This window comes from Hemiscyllium ocellatum, chromosome 15 (assembly GCF_020745735.1).
Source record: "Hemiscyllium ocellatum isolate sHemOce1 chromosome 15, sHemOce1.pat.X.cur, whole genome shotgun sequence".
NCBI lineage: Eukaryota > Metazoa > Chordata > Chondrichthyes > Orectolobiformes > Hemiscylliidae > Hemiscyllium > Hemiscyllium ocellatum.
Genome location: NC_083415.1, coordinates 43,661,404 through 43,686,080, shown reverse-complemented (window position 1 = coordinate 43,686,080; position 24,677 = coordinate 43,661,404). Strand labels below are relative to the sequence as shown.

General features: G+C 39.8%; 1 protein-coding gene across 1 annotated transcript in view; it reads left to right on the top strand.

Annotated features, from left to right (window-relative positions):
• The window catches only part of ptprt (protein tyrosine phosphatase receptor type T), a 1,408,195-nt gene that overhangs the window by 670,962 nt on the left and 712,556 nt on the right, over positions 1 to 24,677 (top strand). The window contains exon 7 of the mRNA XM_060836083.1: positions 161 to 454. Coding sequence (XP_060692066.1) covers positions 161 to 454 — 294 coding nt within the window. The remainder of the gene's footprint in view (positions 1 to 160; positions 455 to 24,677) is intronic.

Here is a 24,677-nt window from a genome sequence, read left to right as displayed (position 1 = left end):
GTACAATGTGATACATTGATCATTGAAAGTACATTATTCGCAATCTAAACTGCAGAACACACCTTGAGAAAAATTAACTGCATTTCTTTACAATCTAGATTATAATGCTTTGCACCTGCCTAACAGCTACTGAGCCAATTACCTTCTTTTTATATTTCAGATCCACCCACACCCATTGCTCCACCTGAGCTTTTGGCTGTTGGTGCTACTTACTTATGGATCAAACCCAATGCAAATTCCATAATAGGAGATGGTCCTATCATCCTGAAAGAAGTCGAGTACCGGACCACTACAGGAAATTGGGCTGAAACGCACATTGTGGATTCTCCAACCTACAAATTATGGCATCTTGATCCGGATGTAGAATATGAAATTCGAGTGCTACTGACACGACCGGGGGATGGTGGGACAGGACCTCCAGGTCCCCCTCTTACAACAAGAACCAAATGTGCAGGTAGGCGATGCCAACATTAACAATTCAGTGTGGATCAGAAAAAAGGTTTTATGGCAAAAGTAAAAAATGGTTTTGAAAAGATTTACATAATATGCTGTCCTCATTTTTTGATTATATCAATGATGGCATTATCTTCATAATTAGCTTCTTTCCATGCCTGAGAAATGATTTGTCCTTTGTCAACTTGTATGTATAATTTACTAAAACTACCTGATAAAGATATTACTTAAGTTTTAAACCGTATGCTTCCAGAGAAAAAAATATAATTTTCCACAGGATTATCCAAAATTGATTAGTCTTTTGGTAGACATGACAATTGCTGAAAAAATTAACTGATCCATTGTTGTATCAGCATACAGAAGCAAAAAGAGCACAGTGTATGCTAACCAATCTTCTCGCACTGAACATAAAGATTCACTAAAATTATCATGAATATGTGAACTGCAGCTCACAAAATTGTTGCAGTCCATTTATAACCACCCATTTACCATTGTTCTCCAGCAGATATTTCTCTAAGAAAGTTGAAGGTTAAAATTGTTCCTGGCAGTTGTTCTTGATTTTAATGATTATCAAGTTCACAGTAGTATTGGTGACTGGAATTCTTTGCATTTGAAATGCCTCCGGCTAGATTTTCCTTTTTGCTTTGGAGAACTTTGAACAGTTTCACTGACTCTCGGATCACGAGATCAGGTTCAGCATTTTACAAGAGGAGGCAAATATTAGGACTCAGCAATTTGTCTCTGGAATATGAGGTGAAGGGGAGTAACTCAGCTATTCGTCATCGTTTACAAATGATAGCGCTGTATCGGGGCAGCAGATAGCATCCCCACACCACCTGTGATCATGGGAGGGGAGGGTCCTAGGTGTGGTTGGATGTTACATGAACTAGAGTGCTTGGTTTCTTAATTATTTTTCATCCACAGTGCCATGTATTTTCAGAGTTGCGTTGCAATAAAATCTAGCTCCTCGTGATAGCCTCAGTATGTTACAGGCCAGAAATAGTGCAACAGTTGCAGACTTTAAATTTGTCAACCATATTATAACGTATATCAACAGTGTGACATTTCTCCATTTCCCACGACAACAGTTGTGCAGTTTCTGAGAGTGAGATTCCCAGTTAATGGCAGACATTTCCTTCTGAGTTGTAAGCCTGTCACCATGAACAACTATATTGAGAACATCCAAATTCATTATAAATACAGTGCTCATTGGGAAACATTGTGCCTCACTAGTTTGGATTATTTTTAATCCATCTTCCAGAATTTGAGGGGGCATGGTAAATCTTAAAATAAGAGTAATGAGCATATGAGCACGTTTCAGTGAAAGTCCTGTAGGCTGGCTCAGTTGAAATGAGTAAGAAAAGACATGAGCATTGCCGTACTGCAAGGCCAGATGATCAGGTGGTGGCTTGTTTTCTGAAGAGATGTGTGTGTTTAAATTAATTGCTATAGTTAGGAGGTAGTGTACTGAACTGGTGACACAGTGTATCTAGATTGAATCCTGTCAAAACCAGATGGAGGTCACTGGATGTTCAGCATTTATTGGCAAAACAAAATATGTTGACCAAAGGGTGTGTGAATGTCATTCAGCTGACTGGACAACACAAAACCTACAAGGAAATAGCTTGCATGAGCAGCCATGAGCAGGCTGGCCTGGGGTCAAGATTTGTTAAGACTGAGAGAGAATCCTCCTTCCAAAGAAAGCAAGCAGCTCTAATGAGGCAAAGTCAACTAATGTCAATTGATGTAACACACCTATAATACTTGCTGTTGGTTAACTTCTCAATTGCTAAAGACCAGACAATGTCAAGGCTGTATGCATGAAAAGTGGAATAAGAGTGTTTACCTCAGTGAAATAGCGAGCAAAGTCAGAAACAGAAAGATTTGTAGCTTGGGTGTTGGTTGTCGTGATTGTGGGTATGTTCGCTGAGTTGGGAAGTTGATTTGCAGACATTTTGTCCCCTGTCAAGGTGAAAACCTTCAGTTCTTTGGAGTCTCCTGTGAAGTGCTGCTGTATGGTGTCTTCTGGAATTTATTTGGTTCTGTTTGGGCAGCTTCCAGTTGCCGGTTCCGGTTGTTCATTGTAGTGGCTGGTGTATTGGGCTGAGGTCAATGTGCATGTTGATGGAGTCCGTGGATGCAATGTTCATGTTCTTGACGTTGTCTATAAGTTCCTGTGATGACTATATGGAATATTTGGATCTGCTGATAAGATGCTTTAGTTTTTGTTGAAGTTTTTAGAGTCATAGAGATGTACAGCATGGAAACAGACCCTTCGGTGCAACCTGTCCATGCTGACCAGATATCCCAACCCAATCTTGTCCCACCTCCCAGCACCCGGCCCATATCCCTCCAAACCCTTCCTATTCATACAACCATCCAAATGCCTCTGAAATGTTGCAATTGTACCAGCCTCCACCACATCCTCTGGCAGCTCAATCCATACATGTTCCACCATCTGCGTGTAAAAGTTGCCCCTTAAGTCTCTTTAATATCATTCCCCTATCACACTAAACCTATGCCCTCTAGTTCTGGACTCCCCGACCCCAGGGAAAACGCTTTGTCTATTTATACTATCCATGCCGCTCATAATTTTGTAAACCTCTCTAAGGTCTCCCCTCAGCCTCCAATGCTCCAGGGAAAACAGCCCCAGCCTGTTCAGCTCAAATCCTCCAACCCTGGCAACATCCTTGTAGATCTTTTATGAACACTTTCAAGTTTCACAACATCTTTCCAATAGGAAGGAGACCAGAATTGCATGCAATATTCCAACAGTGACCTAACCAACATCCTGTATAGCTGCAACATGACCTCCCAACTCCTGTACTCAATACTCTGACCAATAAAAGAAAGCATACCAAACGCCTTCTTCACTATCCTATCTACCTGCAACTCCACTTTCAAGGAGCTATGAACCTGCACTCCAAGATCTCTTTGTTCAGCAACATCCTCCAGGACCATACCATTAAGTGTATAAGTCCTGCTAAGATTTGCTTCACAAAATGCAGCACCTTGCATTTATCTGAATTAAACTCCATCTGCCACTTCTCAGCCCATTGGCTTATCTGGTCCAGGTCCTGTTGTAATCTGAGGTATCCCTCTTCACTGTCTACTACACCTCCAATTTTGATGTCATCTGCAAACTAACTAACTGTACCTCTTATGCTCGCATCCAAATCATTTATGTAAATGACAAAAAGTAGAGGGTCCAGCACCAATCCTTGTGGCACTCCACTGGTCACCGGCCTCCAGTCTGAAAAACAATCCTCCACCACCACCCTCTGTCTTCTACCTTTGAGCCAGTTCTGTATCCAAATGGCTTGTTCTCCCTATATTCCATGAGACTTAACCTTGCTGATCAGTCTCCCATGGGGAACCTTGTTGAATGCCTTACTGACATCTGTAGAGATCACATCTAGTACTCTGCCCTCATCAACCTTCTTTGTCACTTCTTCAAAAAACTCAGTCAAGTTTGTGAGACATGATTTCCCATGCACAAAGCCATGTTGACGATCCCTAATCAGTCCGTGTCTTTCCAAATACATGTACATCCTGTCCCTCAGGATTCCCTCCAACAACTTGCCCACCACTGAGGTCAGGCTCACCGGTCTATAGTTCCCTGGTTTGTCTTTACCGCCCTTCTTAAACAGTGGCACCACATTTACTAACCTCTAGTCTTCCGGCACCTCACCTGTGACTATCAATGATACAAATATCTCGGCAAGAGGCCCAGCAATCTAGCTTCCCAGAGAGTTCTCGGATACACCTGTTCAGGTCCTGGGCATTTATCCACCTTTAACCGTTTCAAGACATCCAGTACTTCCTCCTCTGTAATCTGGACATTTTGCAAGATGTCACCATTATTTCCCTACAGTCTATATCTTCCATATCCTTTTCCACAGTAAATACTGAAGCAAAATATCCATTTAGTATCTCCCCCATTTTCTGTGGCCCCACACAAAGGCTGCCTTGCTGATCTTTGAGGGGCCCTATTCTCTCCCTAGTTACCCTTTTGTCCTTTATGTATGTGTAAAAACCCTTTGGATTCTCCTTAATTCTATTTGCCATAGCTATCTCATGTCCCCATTTGTCCTCCTGATTTCCCTCTTAAGTATATTCCTATTTTCTTTATACTCTTCTATGGATTCACTCAATCTATCCTGTTTATACCTGACATATGCTTCCTTCTTTTTCTTAACCAAGCCCTCAATTTCTTTCGTCATCCAGCATTCCCTATACCTACCAGCCTTCCCTTTTCCTCTGACAGGAATATATTTGTTATTCTTGTTATCTCATTTCTGAAGGCTTCCCATTTTCCTGCCATCCCTTTACCTGCGAACATCTGCCTCCAATCGGCTTTCAAAAGTCCTTGCCTAATACCGTCAAAATTGGCCTTTCTCCAATTTAGAACATCAACTTTTAGATCTGGTCGATCCTTTTCTCATCACTATTTTAAAATGAATAAAATTATGGTCGCTGGCCCCAAAGTGCTCCCCCACTGACACCTCAGTCACCTGCCCTGCCTTATTTCCCAAGAATAGGTCAAGATTTGCACCTTCTCTGGTAGGTACATCCACATACTGAATCAGAAAATTGTCTGGTACGCACTTAAGAAATTCTTCTCCATCTAAACCTTAAACACTATGGCAATCCCAGTCAATGTTTGGAAAATTAAAATACCCTACCATAACTATCCTATTATTCTTACAGATAACTGAGATCTCCTTACAAGTTTGTTTCTCAATTTCCCTCTATTAGGGGGTCTATAATACAATCCCAATAAGGTGATCATCACTTTCTTATTTCTCAGTTCCACCCAAGTAACTTTCCTGGATGTATTTCCAGGAACATCCTCCCTCAGCAAGGCTGTAATGCCATCCCTTATCAAAAATGCCATTTCCCACCCCCCACCTCTCTTGCCTCTCTTTCTATCCTTCCTGTAGCATTTGTATCCTGGAACATTAAGCTGCCAGTCCTGCCCATCCCTGAATCATGTCTCTGTAATTGCTATGATATCCCAGTCCCATGTTCCTAACCATGCCCTTAGTTCATCTGCCTTCTCTGTTAGGCCCCTTGCATTGAAATAAATGCAGTTTAATTTATTAGTCCTACCTTGTTCCTGCCTGCCCTGACTGACTTACTTCTGTTCTCAATTGTACCAGTCTCAGATCGACCTCTTTCCTCACTATCTCCCTGGGTCCCCCCCCTCTCCCACCACCACTTTACTAGTTTAAATCCTCCCAAGCAGTTCTAGCAAATTTCCCTGCCAGTATATTAGTCCCCTTCCAACTTAGGTGCAGTCTGCCCTTCTTATACAGGTCACTTCTCCCCAAAAGAGATTCCTTTTGCCAGTTTATGTGATGGAGTTCCAGGAGTGCTACAATGGGTCTAAGTGGTATGGCTGGTTTTTGTACTTTGAGTAATCTGTAAAATCTTGGGGTGTTGTTGCTGTCTGATTTCATCCTTTGTAGATCAATCCTGGCTATTAGTTAGTTCTTTTCGTAGATTCCGTAGTGTGTTATATATTTTATTGGTTAGTTGTGGCATGGAGTCACATTCCCTCTGTAAGTAGGTGTTGGTATCTGCAAGTAGTTTCTGTGTTTTCTGAATGTATTCAGTCTTGTACATGATAACCATCATTCTGCCCTTCACTGGTGCTATGATGATGTTCTTGTCATTTTTGAGTGTTTTAGGGCTTCTCTCTCTTTGATGTTGAGATTGTTCAATTGTCTCTTCTTTGTTAGTAAGGATACAATGGTTTGTCTGACTGCTTGCTGTGTCTCTTTGGTTGGTCGTTTGGAGCATACATTCTCGTGAAGCACAGAAGTCTGTTATGTTTGCATCCCTGTGGTTGTAGTTGAGTCCCTTGGCTGGTATGGCCTTTGTGGTAAGCTGCCTGATGGAAAGGTTTCTTACCCAGGTGTCTGTCATGATGTCTTCTCTGGTGTTGGTTATCTTAGTCATTTTGTCTTGTTGTGCCTTTCTAATTCTGTATATGGTTCTGTTCTGTCCAATGAGTTGCATTGATTTGCCTGACTACACGTGAGATTAAGTGCTGTGCTTCCATCACAAATGTAAATAGGAAAATATAACTCAAAAAATGTCTTGCATAATTTCAGCTAATAAATAATGTAAAATAGTTAATTATTTGTGAAGGCAAGTTGTAATTCCGATTAAAGATAGCTACTTACATCTTTATATTGAAAAGATGAGATAGTATAGGCATAATGAACTATGGACCCTCAATTCAACTTCAAAAGTATGCAACTAACTGAATCCTTGAGAAAATAGAAAGCATCTGGAAACCAAAATAAAATATAGAATCATCAACATGGTTTCAGGTCTTGCTTGACCAATCCTATTGAATTCTTTGAAGAGGTAACAGGAAAGAGTAGACATAGTAGATGAAAGATACCTGAATTTCCAAAAGGCCTTCCACTTTCGTAAGTGGAATATTGTGAGAAAATGCAAATTTCGGGAGAAATTAACAGAATGGATGGTTTGTTGGCTTCAAGACAATAAACAGAGTAGGAGTACAATGTAACTTTTCACCATAGCAAAACATGAAATGTAGGTATCACGAGGATCAATATAAGTAGCACAGATGTCCACAATTTGCATTAGCAGTTTAGACATTCAAATCAAGACATGATTTCTAGGTTTATGGAATGATCTAGCACATTAGAAGGATTATTCAATGCCGAGAAGGATAGCAATAAATTGCAAGAAGATGTTAATAGGCTTGTGTGATAGCAAATTAATATAGTTACGAGTGGAATATTGTGTTTTGGCAAAATAAGGAGACTATATATTGCTTAGAAAATAAATAGCTAAATGGGGTAGAGGAATGAAGGCAATCTAAGCATGAGCAAATCATTAAAAAATTGTAGTACCAATTTATCACCCCATAATAAAATTATAGTGAGCATTATGATTGGCTTGTCACTCTGGATCAGGAGTCCAGAAACCTGATATTTCCTGGCTGTGCAAACAGAGCACAGGAGAAGGTGCCCTGGATGTTGGAATTTTAATTTTGGGGTGGCTGGATTTGCTGGGAATTAGGCAAAGTGACTCTAAAATGAATGTGAAGGCTGCTAAGTGTGGAAGAGGGGTGGATGGAAGACATGTCTGAATGTTCCAGCATTGTGTTGAACTTTCTTTAAAAATTAAAACATAAAATGTCTTCAGCTGTCAGTCCTCATGTCTCCTCACCAACACACAGACTCTCCATGTCACATCTATTTCCTTCTGCCGACCCTCTTGGCCCCAATACTCTCCATATAAACCTATGGCGCATTGTGCGTACCCATGACCTTTTTAGTCTGTATGCCAACTTAGTGTCACCTGTTACCAACTTGTTTTACAGTCTACCAATCTTTTCCCTTACACCTATCATGACAATTCACCCATTGTCCACATTGGACCTACCTCAGGAGCCATGCTCAATTTGTATAAAACAAATTTCAAAGTATCTCATGTAGATTTTATTTTAAAATCATTAATGTAAAATCATTCAGTACATTTACACTCTTTATAATATATAATCCCTCAAAACAGACTGTTTTAATCAACTGCTTATTTGGATTGGAATTGAAACATTGGAATTCATAGTCCCACTTCAAAGAGTCCATAAATACTTGGAGCTGAAAGGCAATTTGAAAAGCCTGACTGAGATGATGAAATATGGTGAGATCAAGTATTTCATGCTAGTATGTGTAATGGTAGTCTGCAAGGTCAGTTAGGAGACTTTTTTTCAACACACTAGGACAGTATTTTTCAAACATCCAAAGGTCAGACGTTTTAAATACCTTGATAGCTCCCTTTGTCAGTTGCCCTTGACAATTCCTCTTAGTTCTTTCTGACATGTTTGAGTGTTTCTCTCGACAGTTTTGATAATTGTTTTTAACAGTTCCAATGAACTTCATCGTTACAATGAATTGATGCACTTTTTGCAAAGACTCAAACCAACTTTTAACAATACCAAAGCACACCTTACCTGCCCCAACAGGCACCTGACTGTTCCAAAGGACACCTGAGTTCCAACAAACGCATCACAGGACAAATCCATTAACTTTCCAAAAGGGTACCCTGACTGTTCAAAAAAATCTGCCAAATGCAGATGTTCTTATATTAAGTCTAATCTGCACGCATCGTTTTTGACACACCTGGTTAACCAGAATCAGACATGAAATGAGGCAGTTGCTGATTTGCATGAATAGCTGCTTCAGTGAACTGTGAATGTGTGAATTATGAACTGCTTCCATTCCCTTCCCCTGTGAAAATGGTAGATCCATTCTCCAAGAGCAATAATTGCAATTTTATCCGTCCTCTCCAACTTTTGCAAAGGCGAAGCTTTCTGCTGTGAAAGTGTAGGCTCGCTTCTTTGTTACTGGAGCAGTATAATAGAAGAGTAAAGAAATTCTAAGAAACTGTATCCAATTTTCATTCGACCATACTTGGAGTACAGTATGCAGGTCTGATCACCAGAATGTGGACAGAGATATACTAGAGACTGTGCAAAAGGTATTATAAAATATGGTCTTTACATCTTCCATTTTGTGTTTTTGATTGTGGACTGAAATGGGCAAAGGACTATTTTAAAAACTAATGGCTGTGGAAAGGATTGCTTCACTTTTTACCTGACACTCATTGTAAGTGACATATACTGTGGTGTTGTTGAAGCAGTCGGACAGCACACTGAAAATGAGCTGGAACCAGGGAGTTTGACCTGGAACAGATATCTGTTTAGTCTCTGGCATGATGATCAGTTGTCAAGGACAAAAGCCTTCTGTCCGCCAACAAATATGCAATTGGCTTCCATGTGGCTAAACAGTCCTTGGATGTGGATGTTTGGTCAGAAGACAAACAGAAAAGAAAATTGCTATCTTCTCTACAGGACAAAATTTCTCAAGCCTGAAGAAAACCAGTTCATTTCCCTTCACCAGTTGTTGTAAGCTTTGGCTTTTAACTAATAAATCAGAGACTTTATAAGTGTGAGCCAGTTGGTCTGTGCCTCCTGCAAGCTAGTAAAAATACATTGAGAAGGAAGATTGAAGTGTGGGGTGTCCCCATGGCCAAAGAAATTCTCTCAGCAAATGCTGTGGACAAGGACCACTGAACTGTCTTCCCAATATTTCCCTTCAATGCATAACACTTTTAAAAAATCTATCTCTACTTATATGTAGGAGGAGTTCCATAAAGAGGTTTGAGTTTTAATTTGAAGGGAAATGTTGACAATGCAAAGTTGCTAACTTACTGCTAGAATTTAATTATTTGTAATAAGTAGTCATTCTTGTTAAATACAGCTTTCTATCAAGCTGTGTCTAAAAGACAGTTAGAATGGGGGATTTTGAATACTTTTTAAAAATCTTAACTTTTGTGGCAACACTGACAATAGCAGAGTTTGATTTTTGATACACTACCCTAGTGAGGTGTAACAAAAGAATGCCAAAATAGCAAGGTATACCCATCCAAAAAGGGACTGGTTTATCTTGAAAGGAATCCCTACTAAAAACGTTTTGCGCTGATTTTGGTTTCAGTTTTGTCCAAATATATCAATGCATCGTTTAAAATCAGGTGATGTGATTTGGAATAAGTTGTAAGCACAGAGACATTTTTGAGGCCTGCTAAATTTGTGGAAGCATCTATTAGGTATAAAATGCAACTTTCTATATGTTGTGGTATAAACAAAAATTCATAAATCTTTCCACATGTCTACAATTTTTTCCGCAAGAGCTTTCCTTACTCCTCCAATTTCAACTGGCACGTTGCCCCTCTTTATGAGATATATTTGGTGCCTTTGTGCTAATACTGCCTCTGAGATGGTATGCCACATAACATGATTTGGCATGATGGACTGATGATCTGCCACATTCAGACAGTGATACTTACGTTAGTTCCCATAACATGAAAGCGAGACATGAATCAAATAATACTGAAAAATGCAATAGACTTTATTTAAAGAATCTGATATCTATATATTTACATTCACAATCTCAAGCATTTGTTTGCCTCAGCTCAAGCAATGTCATTTGGATGTGTTGCAGTATGCTGCCTTCAGTATGTCATGCTGTGGAAGGACAAAAGTCAGTCCGGTAGCAACTGAGACCATTGGACCATGAGGTCACATGCCATGATATGGTGATGACAGTATCATAAGTATGCCCCTTAAAGGTGCATCATACATCGGCTCTGAAACATAGCACCATATCACCAATTTTCCAAAGAAAATAAATCTCAAACAGTACACATCATTGTACAGAGGCACGTGTGGTCAATTCAGCATTTATACTGACATGTAAAAACAGACTTAACTGGATGAATAATTCAATTTTACTATAATACTTTATGGAGGTTTGACAACTCATACTGATCTGGTGATCATATACCCATCTGGAGAGCTGTATTTTATTCTTGGTTGCTGTTGACTGACATTTTGGTTCTCGTGGTGTGGGTTGCTATCACTCAGCATTATCATTATCACTGGAATTTTCTTCCTTACTCTCCATTTGCATGATTGGCATGTCATACCTTGGTCTGAGCTGGCTTCTGTTCTTCCCCAGTGTGGCACCATGATCAGTAATTGTTTCATATGACTTCGACTGATGGTGTATTTGAGAAACCTTTGCGGGTATGTGTGACTTGATTTCTGATTCGAGCTCTCTGTCTGACACGTAACTGGAATAGTTTCTTTCCTGGCTTGTGGGTTTGGCGTACATGTTCCATTCTCCTATGTCATTAAATAGGAAAGTTCTGTCGCTGTTTCATTCTCAGCACTATGGATGTGCTTTGAATTCCACGAATGATCACAATGCTGAGATCATTCCATACCGGTAGATCTGCCTCTCCTGGACCTTTAGTATCTACCTGGTAGAGGCTTTAGGAATCCAAGCTTAATTTGCAAGTTGCACTCTAATGTGATCGTACCATTGCACTGAATTAAGGATCCATTATATACTGTGACACAGCCTTTTATGGGGTGTACCATTGGAATGGCAGTTTTTGGTATCATCTATTTGAAGATGAATAGTGGCAACATGTTGGTATTAGGCTCTAGTATCAATTTTAGCTTTTGGGTTGTGATAGAGTGCTTTTTGGGGACATGTGATATTGATGGTCGATTGTCAACTTGTTGTGAGAGTTTAAGGCTTGATCATCTTCCAAAGGCTGCTTTTCAGTTTGTTCTTGTCATTGATTTACTTGTGTACATTTGTGCAGCTCTCAATACTGCAAGTGTTCTGGTGTGGTGTGACTTTTGTCAGTCACCCACATCTTTAAAATAGATCAACTTGAAAATTTACCTTTGAAATACCTTTGAATCAGAATAAATATTGTCACTAATGCCCTCAGCACTGATCTTGCAAACAGATCAACACAAGCAGGAGTAAAATAGGTCTTACTAGACTTCAAGTTAATTGAGTTTGCATCAACATTAAATATTAAACAAGGAACAAATTGCTTACATGGATTTGAAGCGTCCAAAAGGGTTAATACTTGGTTGAGTGAAATAAGCACCATACACTGTGATGTCATGAAGACTTGGTGGGAGTGATCTCATGAGGGCGATAGACCTAATGGCTAGATCTGCCCAACAATCTTTGCAGCAATGTAGTGTCTATTCTAATCTGTAAATAGTTGCAAAGATACAACAGACTATATCCAGTTAACTCTCCAAGACTCTTCTCCTTAAACCAAAAGATGGCTATCCTATCACACTCAAGACCATGGGCCCCTAAAGAATTCACATACATAACAGATAGAGAAAACAACACCCAAGATAAAATATTGTCTATATAGGTTACTCTACATCATATATATTTATAATTTTGTTTAGATCGTATATATTTATAATTTTGTTGAGTGGTAAGCAATAAAGCAATAAAAATTGAATTCTGAAATCTTTCAGTGCTTTATCTGAGATTCTCTGAACATACACAACACTGTTTTGTCTATTGTCAGAACTTCCTTATTGTGTTTTGCTGACAACAAAATAACAGAATGGTAGTCCGTCTTTATGTTCTGAGATTAGTCTATTTAGGACATCAATAATGGACTCTTTAGTTGCAGAGTCTTTGGGGGTTTGATGCCACCATCATTCTCTTGGATCTCAATTTGTAGTACTGAAATTATTGTGAAATAAATGACATGATACCTGTGTCTAAATCATACTTAAATAAATGTTCACAATACTGTAGTTTCTGTCATTTAACATTCCCTGTCTTCCCTTGACCTAGCTCAATAGCAGCTCATCTGAAATAATGGTAACGGCAGCTGCTTATTCGCAGAGGATGACAATTCCAGGATAAGTTAGAGGAGCTGCCACAAAATAAAGAACTTCCTTTCAAATTCTAACACAGGATTCTTGGGAAATGTACTAATTGTACGGAGTTAATGGAACTGACTCTATTAACATATACTAATGAGACTTAATGATTCATCATCAATTTGGCTGTCCAAAGATTTTCAAAAATAATTCACACTAAGACGGTTGCACGTTACTACAACATTCTGAGAAGTTTTTTCTCAATTTATTATAACTGATACTGTTGTCATAAAGCAATGGAATATCATCAGTTATGCAGATTTAATCCATAGCTCTTTGAAACTGAGTTGATTTGTAAAAACAAAGTTAATTTCACAACTGCATTATATTATCTTATATTTTTACTTAATTTTATGTTGACAAACGAAAAATAATGTGGATTTCCCCAAAATTTGCTGGGTTTTTTTGCACTTGTGGGTAGAAAATATGCGATGGGTGTAACGTTCAAAGAGAACTTCTGCTATCAGGTCTACCGACTGACTCAAAAGCTAAGGTCACTAATTTCTTCTTGTAAATTTGCAGCTTGTATACATTTATGTTTATTGTTAAGGGGTCAATGCCTGGTTAACGTGATAAGAAACTGTCTCCTTGTTCCTTATCCAGTTTTCTATACACTATATAACGCCGTTAACTTCCAGGTTAGCTATTGATGAAAACGTTTTGAAGTAATATGAGTGCAAATAACGAACTGCATCAGTTTGTACATTTTGAATACCAGGCATCTGCTTGCCATATAAGGTATTACTTATGAGATGCAGTGTCCTCCCTGTAACTAAGTTTGGATGTCAGCAAATCAGCAAAAATGTGAGGCAAAGTAGACAGGACTGCTGCTTGTACACTCTTGGTACTTCACTATGGTAGCCAGCTTGTGTTTGGAGGCCTAGTTCCAGAAGCCAGACTGTGATGATGCTGTCACTTTAAAAGGTTATGTTGTCCTGTTCTTTTTTTGAGGGGAGTTTGTAAGGCAGAAGTGCTGACATGGCTACTTGAAGATGACTTAAGTGAACAACTTGTGAGGCCTTTAGGTTTTATTTTCAAGTAGGAACAATAGAAGCAGCCTGAATGGGTGTGGCCAGATCTCACAGATCCAGACCTCTGGGCTTTGGTCTTTTCAGTAACATCAGAAGCTGCTGGGGTCTCAGATGAATTGGAAGCTTCAATGAATGATTCCAACCTGCTATTTTCTCTGAAATTTGTCTTGATGTTTCTTCCTCCTGGATTGGAGAACTGCATGTAAGAATGTGTGTCTGAATTTGCATTTTGCCAAACTATATTGGAATAGTTAATTACTAATAGGTACTGTATCTATCAGTTGAATTTTCCAATAGTTAAGTAAATCTAACTTCCTCATTCTTGTGTTTGTATTTTAACTATAGTGTTTAAATAAATTGTGTTTTGCTTAATGTTGAGTAGCTTGACCAGACACATTGCATCTGGATCATGGTACTTCCCATCTATCTTTAAAATAGGAAAAAGTTGAGTCTAGGCTATCTTCTTAAAATATTTTGAGGGGCCTCCGATCTGGTCTGTAACAAGATTCCTTGATGTGTCTGTACCAAACTATAATTGTTCAATTAAGTAAACAGCATGAATACCACAATAATATTAACACGAATTGTCCAAGAACGTAGCCAAATAAAATAATTGCATGAGATATTGCACTGATTAGTGCTCGTTTTTTTGGATATTATGGATATCCTCAGAGCTTCAAAACAGGGTGTATGCAAGAATCCATGTGGCACAAATTGTACTGAATACCATATTGGAGCAACCAATTATAACGTCATTTGTGGCTTATGAGATAATAACTCTCAGAATAAATGATGGCTCTCTTTGTTGCCTCTTGTCTATGTGGCCAAAATTATTTTATAAATTATTTAGGGGATCAGTAAAAATGAGATGTTATTCTGTCTTGGAAACATACTTCAAACTAATCTGAAATATTGGACAAAAGATTAAGTACTTTCTGCAGAGTAACAACATGAGACAATTATTGTCATTTATTGTTAAGCAGTGCAACATTTGTTAATCAGTATGTAGATATACTGTACTGTCTTTTGAGTTTTGAAGTGTTTGAATTGTAAGTATCTGTCATGTGGGGCATAATTAGCTGGTTAATAGAACATAGAAGGATACAGCGCAGTACAGGCCCTTCGGCCCTCGATGTTGCGCCGACCGAATCCTACCTAACCTATACTAGCCCAATAACTTCCAAATGCCTATCCAATGCCCGCTTAAATGACCATAAAGAAGGAGAGTTCACCACTGATACGGGCAGGGCATTCCATGAACTCACAACCCGCTGTGTGAAGAATCTACCCCTAACATCTGTCCTATACCTACCACCCTTTAATTTAAAGCTATGTCCCCTAGTAACACCTGACTCCATTAGCGGTAAAAGGTTCTTAGTATCTACCCTATCTAAACCCCTAATCATCTTATACACTTCTATCAGATCTCCCCTAAACCTTCTCTTCTCCAATGAGAACAGCCCCAAGTGCCTCAGCCTTTCCTCATAAGATTTTCCTACCATTCCAGGCAACATCCTGGTAAACCTCCTCTGCACTCGTTCTAAAGCTTCCACATCCTTCCTATAGTATGGCGACCAAAACTGCACACAATACTCCAGATGAGGCCTCACCAGAGTCTTATACAACTGCAACATGACCTCAGGACTCCGGAACTCAATTCCTCTGCCAATAAAGCCCAGTACACCATATGCCTTCCTCACAGCACTATTTACCTGGGTGGCAACTTTCAGAGATCTGTGTACATGGACACCAAGATCCCTCTGCTCATCCACACTACCAAGTAGCCTACCATTAGCCCAGTAATCCATCATCTTGTTATTCCTACCAAAGTGAACGACTTCGCACTTAGCTACATTGAATTCCATTTGCCACATTTCCGCCCAGCTCTGCAACTTTTCTATATCCCGCTGTAACCTACCACTTCCTTCCTCACTATCCACAACTCCACCGACTTTTGTGTCATCCGCAAACTTGCTTACCCAGCTTTCAAGTCCTTCCTCTAGATCATTTATAAAGATAACAAAAAGCAATGGTCCCAAAACAGATCCTTGTGGTACACCGCTAGTAACTGCGCTCCAAGATGAACATAATCCATCAACTACTCTCCTCTGTCTCCTTCCAGCCAGCCAATTCCTAATCCAAACCTCTAATGTATCCTCAATGCCATACCTCTGAAGTTTTAGCATTAGCCTACCATGGGGAACCTTATCGAAATTAAGTTATTGCATTAGTTCATTGTTGAATAATTAGCAATTAGATGGTCTGTTTTAGCTGCAGTAGAGTTTAGTTATAGTGTTTCAATTGGCCAGGTTGTTCAAAGATCACCAGAACCAGATTATTATTAAATGTGTGAGCAGTGAGTTGGGATGCCTCTGTGATGTGAAATCATTTTCTAGGAAATCCTTTAACTGGGACACTCAGGTGTCTTTGTTGGAATGAAAATGTTAAATATGTAAAGCTATTTTGCATCATGTATAGACACACAATCTTTGTCAAAACTGCTTGCCACTGTACAAAAATTGCTATCCCAATACTTGTGTTTAAATTGTTAATTTGGGCTTAGTGGTTACCACAGTGGCTTTGAATGAGATGGTTGTTGATTCAAGGCCCAACTCAGAGGCTGAAGTACAAAGAGCCAGCCTGCCATTTTTTTTATTATTTTATTCATTCAAGGAACTTAGTCATACTGGCTAGGCTGGGCTAGCATTTATTACTTATTTGTAGTTGCCCTTGCTTTGGTAGACCCACAATGCCATTAGGGAAGGAATTCCAGGATTTTGCCCCAACAACCATGAAGGAATGATTAGATTAGATTAGATTAGATTACTTACAGTGTGGAAACAGGCCCTTCGGCCCAACAAGTCCACACCGACCCGCCGAAGCGCAACCCACCCATACCCCTACATTTACCCCTTACCTAACACTATGGGCAATTTAGCATGGCCAATTTACCTGACCCGCACATCTTTGGACTGTGGGAGGAAACCGGAGCACCCGGAGGAAACCCACGCAGACACGGGGAGAACGTGCAAACTCCACACAGTCAGTCGCCTGAGTCGGGAATTGAACCCGGGTCTCAGGCGCTGTGAGACAGCAGTGCTAACCACTGTGCCACCGTTCCGCCCACTGCCACCGTGCCGCTATGAAGTATTTCCAATCAGAATGGTGTGTGGCTTGGATGGGAACTTGCAGATGGTGGTGTCCCCATGTATCTGCTGTCCTTGTCCCTCTTGACAATTGTCGATTCGGAAGGTGCTGCCTGAGGGTCTTTAACAAACTTGTTGTACTTCACTGCAGTACCAAGGAAGTGCTGCAGTTGGAGCTGATACTATTCAGATGCTATGCTAAGCCAAGATGCTGTCTTCCCCCTCAGATCCAGTGGAACTGTTTTGAAAAATACTAAGGACTGCTCACCAGTGTCGAGCCACATTACTCTCAAACAAGATCAAAACAGAAAATGTAATAATTGTCTCACCGTGGTGTGCAAGTGGCTGTTTATTCTCTTATATTACATCAAAGACTGCACTGCACATGTAGCTGAAAGGCACATCAAGATATCTGGAGGTCATAAGATATGTTATATAAATACAAGTCTTTATTTCTCTTTTGCTCAGTTGTCTACGTCTGCAGTATGATGACTAACAAACAGCTGACTTAAAGAATTGAGGATTGAGAGAGCGATCTGCAAGATGAGACCACAATTTTCTCAACGGCTGCTGATAATTTGAAAACTTTCATATTATCCTGTTGTTTTCTTTTCTTCTTTTGTGAGAGCCTGAGAGAGTGAATGGCTAATTTGTGATGATTGTAAAAGATTGTACATTCAATGCAGCCTTTTTGAAAACAAAAATTGCCATAATTAAAGCACTTTCTATTGATAATTAAGATGATATGAAAAAATGCAGTCAAAATTTCTGATTCTACAATTTTCCTTTTGAATGTTTTGTTACATACCAAAATCATGTGGGCATGATGCAACCGTTGAAATTTGAAGGGGAAGAGTGATTTGATGTGACTGTGTTTGATCAGCAAGGTTTCTGTCTGAACTTTAACTTTCAGAGGATTTTCTTTCCAGCTTCAAGTTTGTTATTCATTTCTCTCCTTTGAACAGCAAATGCCAACATTTTGTGATAAAATATATTCTAGGTTCCTGATTTTATCTGCAAGAAGATCAAACCTAAACACAAACAAATATGCACAAGAATAACAACAGTGTAAATCTTGGGACCTAACTAAAATAAAATGGAGCAATTAAATAGTTGCAGAGTGCTTTGATATTACTCTGATTGCAATAGGTGTATTAAGTGGTTGTGGGACTCAATTTGTCCTTGACTTTACTTGTATTAACAAATCCAGTTAAAAGCTATAATTCATCCACTGGTGAAACAAATAGATATCCAAAATGGAATAGAACAAGAAATGTCAAGTGAAATTACTTATCTGTTCAGTGCCAAAAACAAAATGGATGAGACAGCTGTTGTGAATGATTTGGAGGAGGGATAACAGAAGGAAGAGTGATTGGTGAAAGCTGTAAGAGGAACACCAGGCAGGATTCAATAGGTCTGGCTGGAATCTTGCCCACTGGTAGGAGAACTGGTGGATAACTTTCATCAGTTTCACTGGGGAAATCATACCTGCTGAGAACTATCAGCCAATCTCCCTGCTCTACAAATTCCTTAGCCCTTTGCTGAGTGACATTGTGCAGAGCCACAGCAGACTACAGTGAACCTGGACATTGATTCTGATGAGTACTGGTGCACTCTGCCTGAGTGGTCCAAACTTTGGAACTTCAGTCTACAACAGCCAAATATTCTGCTCAATTCTTGTCCTCTTTGAGGCAGGGATGGCATTGTACATCTCTTTGATGCGATACAATGGTGTAATTAGCCAGATCTTTTGTGGCCACTCCTTGTTGCTGATACACCCAAACTTCCATGTACTCTCCCATGAATAACATCCATGGATTACAACCAATATCTCTTCTTAATACAGCCATATGCATAGAGACAGAAGCAGTAACTCTGGAAATGGGAGTTATGATAGCCATCCTCCCTCCACCACCATTGAACTTTCCTCTATCAGCCTCAAACCTCAGTCTACCCTCTCTGCCCTACCCTTTATCAAAGCACCTCCTTTATCAGCCATGACCAGCTATCAGGGACACTGTCCCGCCACTCAATCCACCCCATGCATCACTCCACACAATGTTACAACACCCCCTAACCCTCAACCTTCCTTCTGTCACCTATGACACTATCTCTATCATACATGAGCTTCCTGCAGTTACTATGGAGTCTCAGGACTTGAACAATAATTTTCTCTGTAAGGTTTAGAGGAATATGGGTCAAATTCTGGCAAATGATAATCGATCAGTTTAGGATATCTGATTAGCATGGACAAATTGGACCTAAGGGTCTATTTCTGTGCTGTATAACTCTACAGTTCTATGACCCTTGTTCAACCTACAGTCATGCTTAACCTTTGCCGTTTTCTTTTGGAAGATGAACTGTGGGGAAAGGTGTATGTGATCTTTCAAGCTCACTCATTCACCTTCTACTTTCCTGTTGTTATCCACTAACATCTCCCCATTCCCTGGTCCACCCAATTTAACCATTCCTCTCCCCTCATTTCCTTTGTGCCTCATCACATGCATTTGGGCAGAAAACCACTGTCCTTTGCTTCTTGCCAAGCCTGCACCAATTACCAGCCTCATGCCCACCTTGACACTGAATCTTCTCACTAAGTGTGCCACTTCTTTTTGTTTCCCTTTCCATCTCTCCCATGAGACCATCTGATACCTGACCCCGATTCTGGATTTGCCACCCTATAGCATGCCAATGCACTACCCAGCGCAGTCACTGCTCCCCCTGCTGTCTGATTCCTGGAATTCAATATCCAGGATTCCATTATTGACAGCAAATGCTACACTTCAGGATCAACTCTGTCCAACATCCCTGCATGGAAAACCCCACCCCAACACTGACCAAAAGACACGATTAGGTGGAAAAGCTCCTTAAGATTAGATTTTTTTCCATCACATTAAGTTTTCCCCTTCTCTGCACATTGCTGCATCTTTTGTCTGTTTCTCTCTCCCTCCCCTCATCTCTTCCCCCATAACCACCAAGCTGCCCCAGAGAGCTCTGCCTTGTGCTGTTTAGACTGCTGCCACTCTCCCTCCCTCAGCCAGGACTGTCCACCCCACTACCATTTGCCTAATTCCACCTGATTCTCAGTTCAAGTCCTATCTGCTGCAGAGATGTGTAATAGCTTCTTTAAACAGCTTAATTAGAAAGTATACCTAACAATGCTCCCTGGAGAAGGTAAAACAGCTACTACTCTCTCCAACCTCAGCAAGTTGACTATTCCACCATGAATCTGAAGGCACACATTTTTCTTTCACAGATAACTTTACCTCATAAGCGCCCTTAATCCTGGCGAGATTGTCTGTCTATCAATGAGCACATATGACATGAAACTGCACACAAAGTCCTTCCTGAGGCCTACTATTGGGAACTTTGGCCTTGCGTCAAACTTCTGAGAATTTAGAAGCGGAATTTCAAACCCAGACAAAGAAACAAACCTCTTGGATGGTTAATGTGGCCTCCCCACCAACCTTCCCTTTCTGGAAACACCACCAACTGCTTCTAGTACAATTGGTCAGAGGATACATTTAATCTACTGAGAGGCTGTTACCAGAGACTCAGTTCATTAATCTCCATTGGTACCTACTTTCTCGTTATCTATACCTTTGATGTTTTTCCTGTTATACTTGTGCAGACTGAGGGTAACATGATTACTTTGATGAATTCCTGCGGCTAAGGCATTGCCCATAATATTGATCTAAGCACATCATTTTACATGTATAAAACTACCTACAGTAGTTTTAAATTGTGTAGTCCAGTCAAAGTTTTTAATAGCTAATAGATTTTGAATGAAGTGAACTTTTCAAACATTAATAACTTTTTGAACCAATGTATAGAATCTTTAACACAGAGCTGCTTTGTGGGACCAGATATCAGGTGTTCCTTAATAAGAGTACATTCTGAGTCTGTGTCGTCTTCAATGCTCCTTCCAGTTGGTGGTCAATATGGAGGAATATTCATTCATCAGCAATAGGGGGTCGTAAGTGGTAACGGAAATTTCCTTGCCATCGTTTGACTCAACAGCATGAAATTTCATGGGGTCCAGAAATAGTTGAGGGTTTTCTGAGCAACTATCATTCAACTGTATATGATTGCCATGATATGGAGGTACCAGTATTGGACTGGGATGGACAAAGTTATAAATCACACACCAGGTTGTAGTCCAACAGGCTTATTTGGAAGTACTGGCTTTTAGAACACTGCTCCTTCATCAGGCAGTCAGTGAAGCAGCAGTGCTTCGAAGGCTTGTACATTAAAAAAAAGTGTTGGACTATAACCTGGTGTTGTGTGATTTTTAACTCTATCAATGACTGTTCTGTCTCCAATGGTGAGTCTGTCTAACCAATGAGATAAAACATGCCCAGGTAAGATGATGGTGGTTTCAGGCACATTGCCTGTCAGTTTATAATTTCATGAGTATGACAATGTTAGGTTTTTGCTTCACTATTTGGTGAGACAGCTCTCCTGACTTTGCCACCGGCTCCTGGATCTCAGTAAGAAGGGCTTTACAATTTGCCTGGACTGGATTTGCTCTTGCCATTTTCAGTGCTTGAGTTAATGTTGGGGGTGGTGGGGGAGGGGGGTGGTGGGGTAGGGGGGTGGGTGGGAGATGAGCTAGTTTAACTCATTTTTTGATGTTGCTATTGTAGTTTGATATAACTGAGTGGTTTGCTAGGTCATTTCAGAGGGCAGTTCAGAGTCAAACACATTGCTGTGTGCCTGGAGTCACGTTTTGGTCAGACTAGGCAGGTTGGGGGATTTCTTTTCCAGAAGGACATGAGTGAATCAGACAAACAGATTTCCCAAGAATCAACAATGCTCACTATAGGACTAGCTTTCAATTCCAGATTTTATTAATCAAATTCAAATTTCACTATAATTGTGGTAATTCACATCTATACCTCCAGACCATTAGCTTGGGCCTGAGAATGACTAGACCAATGACGTTGTTACTGCACCACTGCCTTCTCTTATTAACTCAGTATGCTCATGAGAATTGGTACAAAAGGAACTGGACAGTCCCACAAAGGCTTCTTTGGGGACATCAGGGGCTGAGGATCTGTAGCTTGAAGGTACACAGTACTTGATCAATGGACCTAACTTGAGTTGGTTGGCCCGACTGAAAGTCACCTCACTACCATTGCCTCAGACCCTTACATCCAACTCCTCTTCCTGGTCCCTTTACACATCCTGTCACAAAGTTCCATTCTTTATCATGCCTCCTCTCCATAGCCCAACCCACCCACTATCCTCTCTGTGCAACACTTCAGCCCTCAATCACTGACCTGTGTCCTGGAACCCAGCAATGAGCCCCGGTCTCCGCTAAACATCTGGTGGGTGCCGGCTGCAGCTGTTACTACCCCAGCATTGCTACTGTTTACTGCAACCTTTTGGCTTGCAGCTTTGAGTAGATGGGCCTTCTGCTCCCATGGCCCTCATAACAGGAAGCAGGCCCACTAGCCTGTCAAGTGCCTGACTGGACAAGACATGAATGGCTTTCCCTAGAAGTGACAACTTGATTCCAGTCAACCCTCTGGCAACTGAGACTCCCATCACTTCCAAGGTTCCCCTCATGGTTACTGAACATCTATTTTTAATGCAGAATTTAAGTATGTCAATGTTGATTCACTGGTAGCTCTATCACATGAGTTGCTGAAATAATTGAAATAATTTTCTTTGCTTACTATTTTCATTCCTCCATGAATGTTGTTTTCACAATCTCAACGATAGAGCTTGATTGCCTCATTAATGTGTCATTTGCACGCTTAAATGTTAGACAGCAGCTTACCTTTAATTGAACGGAACTAAATACTATAGATCATCTTCTATGCAACCTGGCAAAGAAAATATTGAAATTACCCCAGTAAGATAACAATTTGCTTCTTTCACCTTATTGCTGCTAGCAGTAGAGGGTTATGTGTATCTACTATATGATGTTTTGGATTGTGACTTATATCACTGCCTTGTTCATCTGAACATAATGAAGTATTAGGTATCTTCCTCCTCGGATTCAGCTTTCAGTATATACATGATAGTATCTTATTTAAGAAAAAAGTAATCTGAGTAAAATCTACTGGTCTTCTAAAAGTAGGATTTACAGTTCATGATTGAGCGAAAAATATACAAATCCCCTTGTATTTTCTTGAGCTTAACAATAGCTTAGTTTAACTGCACATGCGACAAATGGAATTAAAGATGTTGATTAAAAATTGCATTGCAAACTACATTTCGTGACCTTTGCACTTCATATTTGTACTCAAAGAAGCTTACGCATTTAATTGGATCTAAACCACAGTTTTTCACTTTCTCGTCTTCTTTTCTGAGAGCCTCGTTGATAAAGTGTCTTTTTGAAGAAGGCAGAGAATAAACATTAAGTGCAGCCTACTTTGAATGAATTCAAATTGTGATTTAGTTTCTACCACATAGAATGAATATTTGAATGTGAGTGAAGGGACAGAGCAAAAATTTGTTGAGTTAATGAAATGTTAGTGCCACAATTATGTTCATTTGTATATAATACATTTTGGAAGCTAGTTGCAGCTTTTCAAAACGTTATTTCAAGAATTCAAACTGTGGTTTCTCTGGGGACATGGCAACATCACTCTTGACAGTATTATCATAAAATGGGAGCTAATTATGATACTTTACAATACAATGAATCATATCTCTTTGTGTAAATGCATTATTCTTGTCCACGTGCAATGTAATGATGGGGAGTTTTTTTATTGATCTTTGACAGTCAATCATTAATGGTATAATAGCAGCAAATGAATACTTTTCAGCAAACAGATATTGTAAATGATTAGTTCAGCTCTCATAAGATGGAGCAGTGAAGTATCATTACGTGAATGAATCTTAAGCTTGGATATTGCCCTCAGCAGAGCATATATCTGCCATATTATATAGAGCTTCACATGTCAATGAAAGAAGAAAATTCAGATTACATAAAAGCCATAAAATCAGATATTCACTACCATTTGCTTGGTGTATGTCCACTGAATATGTATCATCACTGAATATGTGTAATTCTTTTATGGTTTAAAACTCTTTCTGTCACATAACAATGCAATGGTCACTTCATTCTTTTCTCCATACCTTCACTCCCAGATGACATCCATTCTAATTTGCAGTTTAATCTACAATTGTTTTCTACAGTTAACCAAAAAGTCAGCACATTCTCTCAAACCTCGGTCAGCAACTGGTTGAATAGATATTCCCAGCTGTTCATACGTTGTGACTCTGAGAAACCATTTTCCCTCAAAAGGAAGCAATTTATGCTTGTGCCCCAATGTGTAATCTGCCATTGAGAGAAATCCTTGCTTAGAAGTTTTTCACCAAATTGTTCCTCTATTAATTATATGAATAGTTTCTTCTTTCAGTCCTTCTGCATCAATCTGACTGTAGTTGCAGGAGAAGATCTGTTTATCCATTCCACATCTGATTCCTTCAAAACCCAATGTTATCTTCTTATAATCTAATGGTTTAGTAAATTTAGGGTGGATTTGACAGTGGTATTAGATAGTTGTAGTATCTTTCATCTTATGTTGAAGTATTAAGTTAGGTTATTTGAGATGTTAGAATCTCTCAGTGGATACATGTAGCGAGGGTTTGGGTGTGGGTAACTGGGACAACAAAAGTGCAAGTATCATCTGCCCTTAGGAAAATGATGTATCATAAAGATAAATTTGTGGTTGCTCAGCAGTTCCTTTCAGGACCTATACGTGGTGA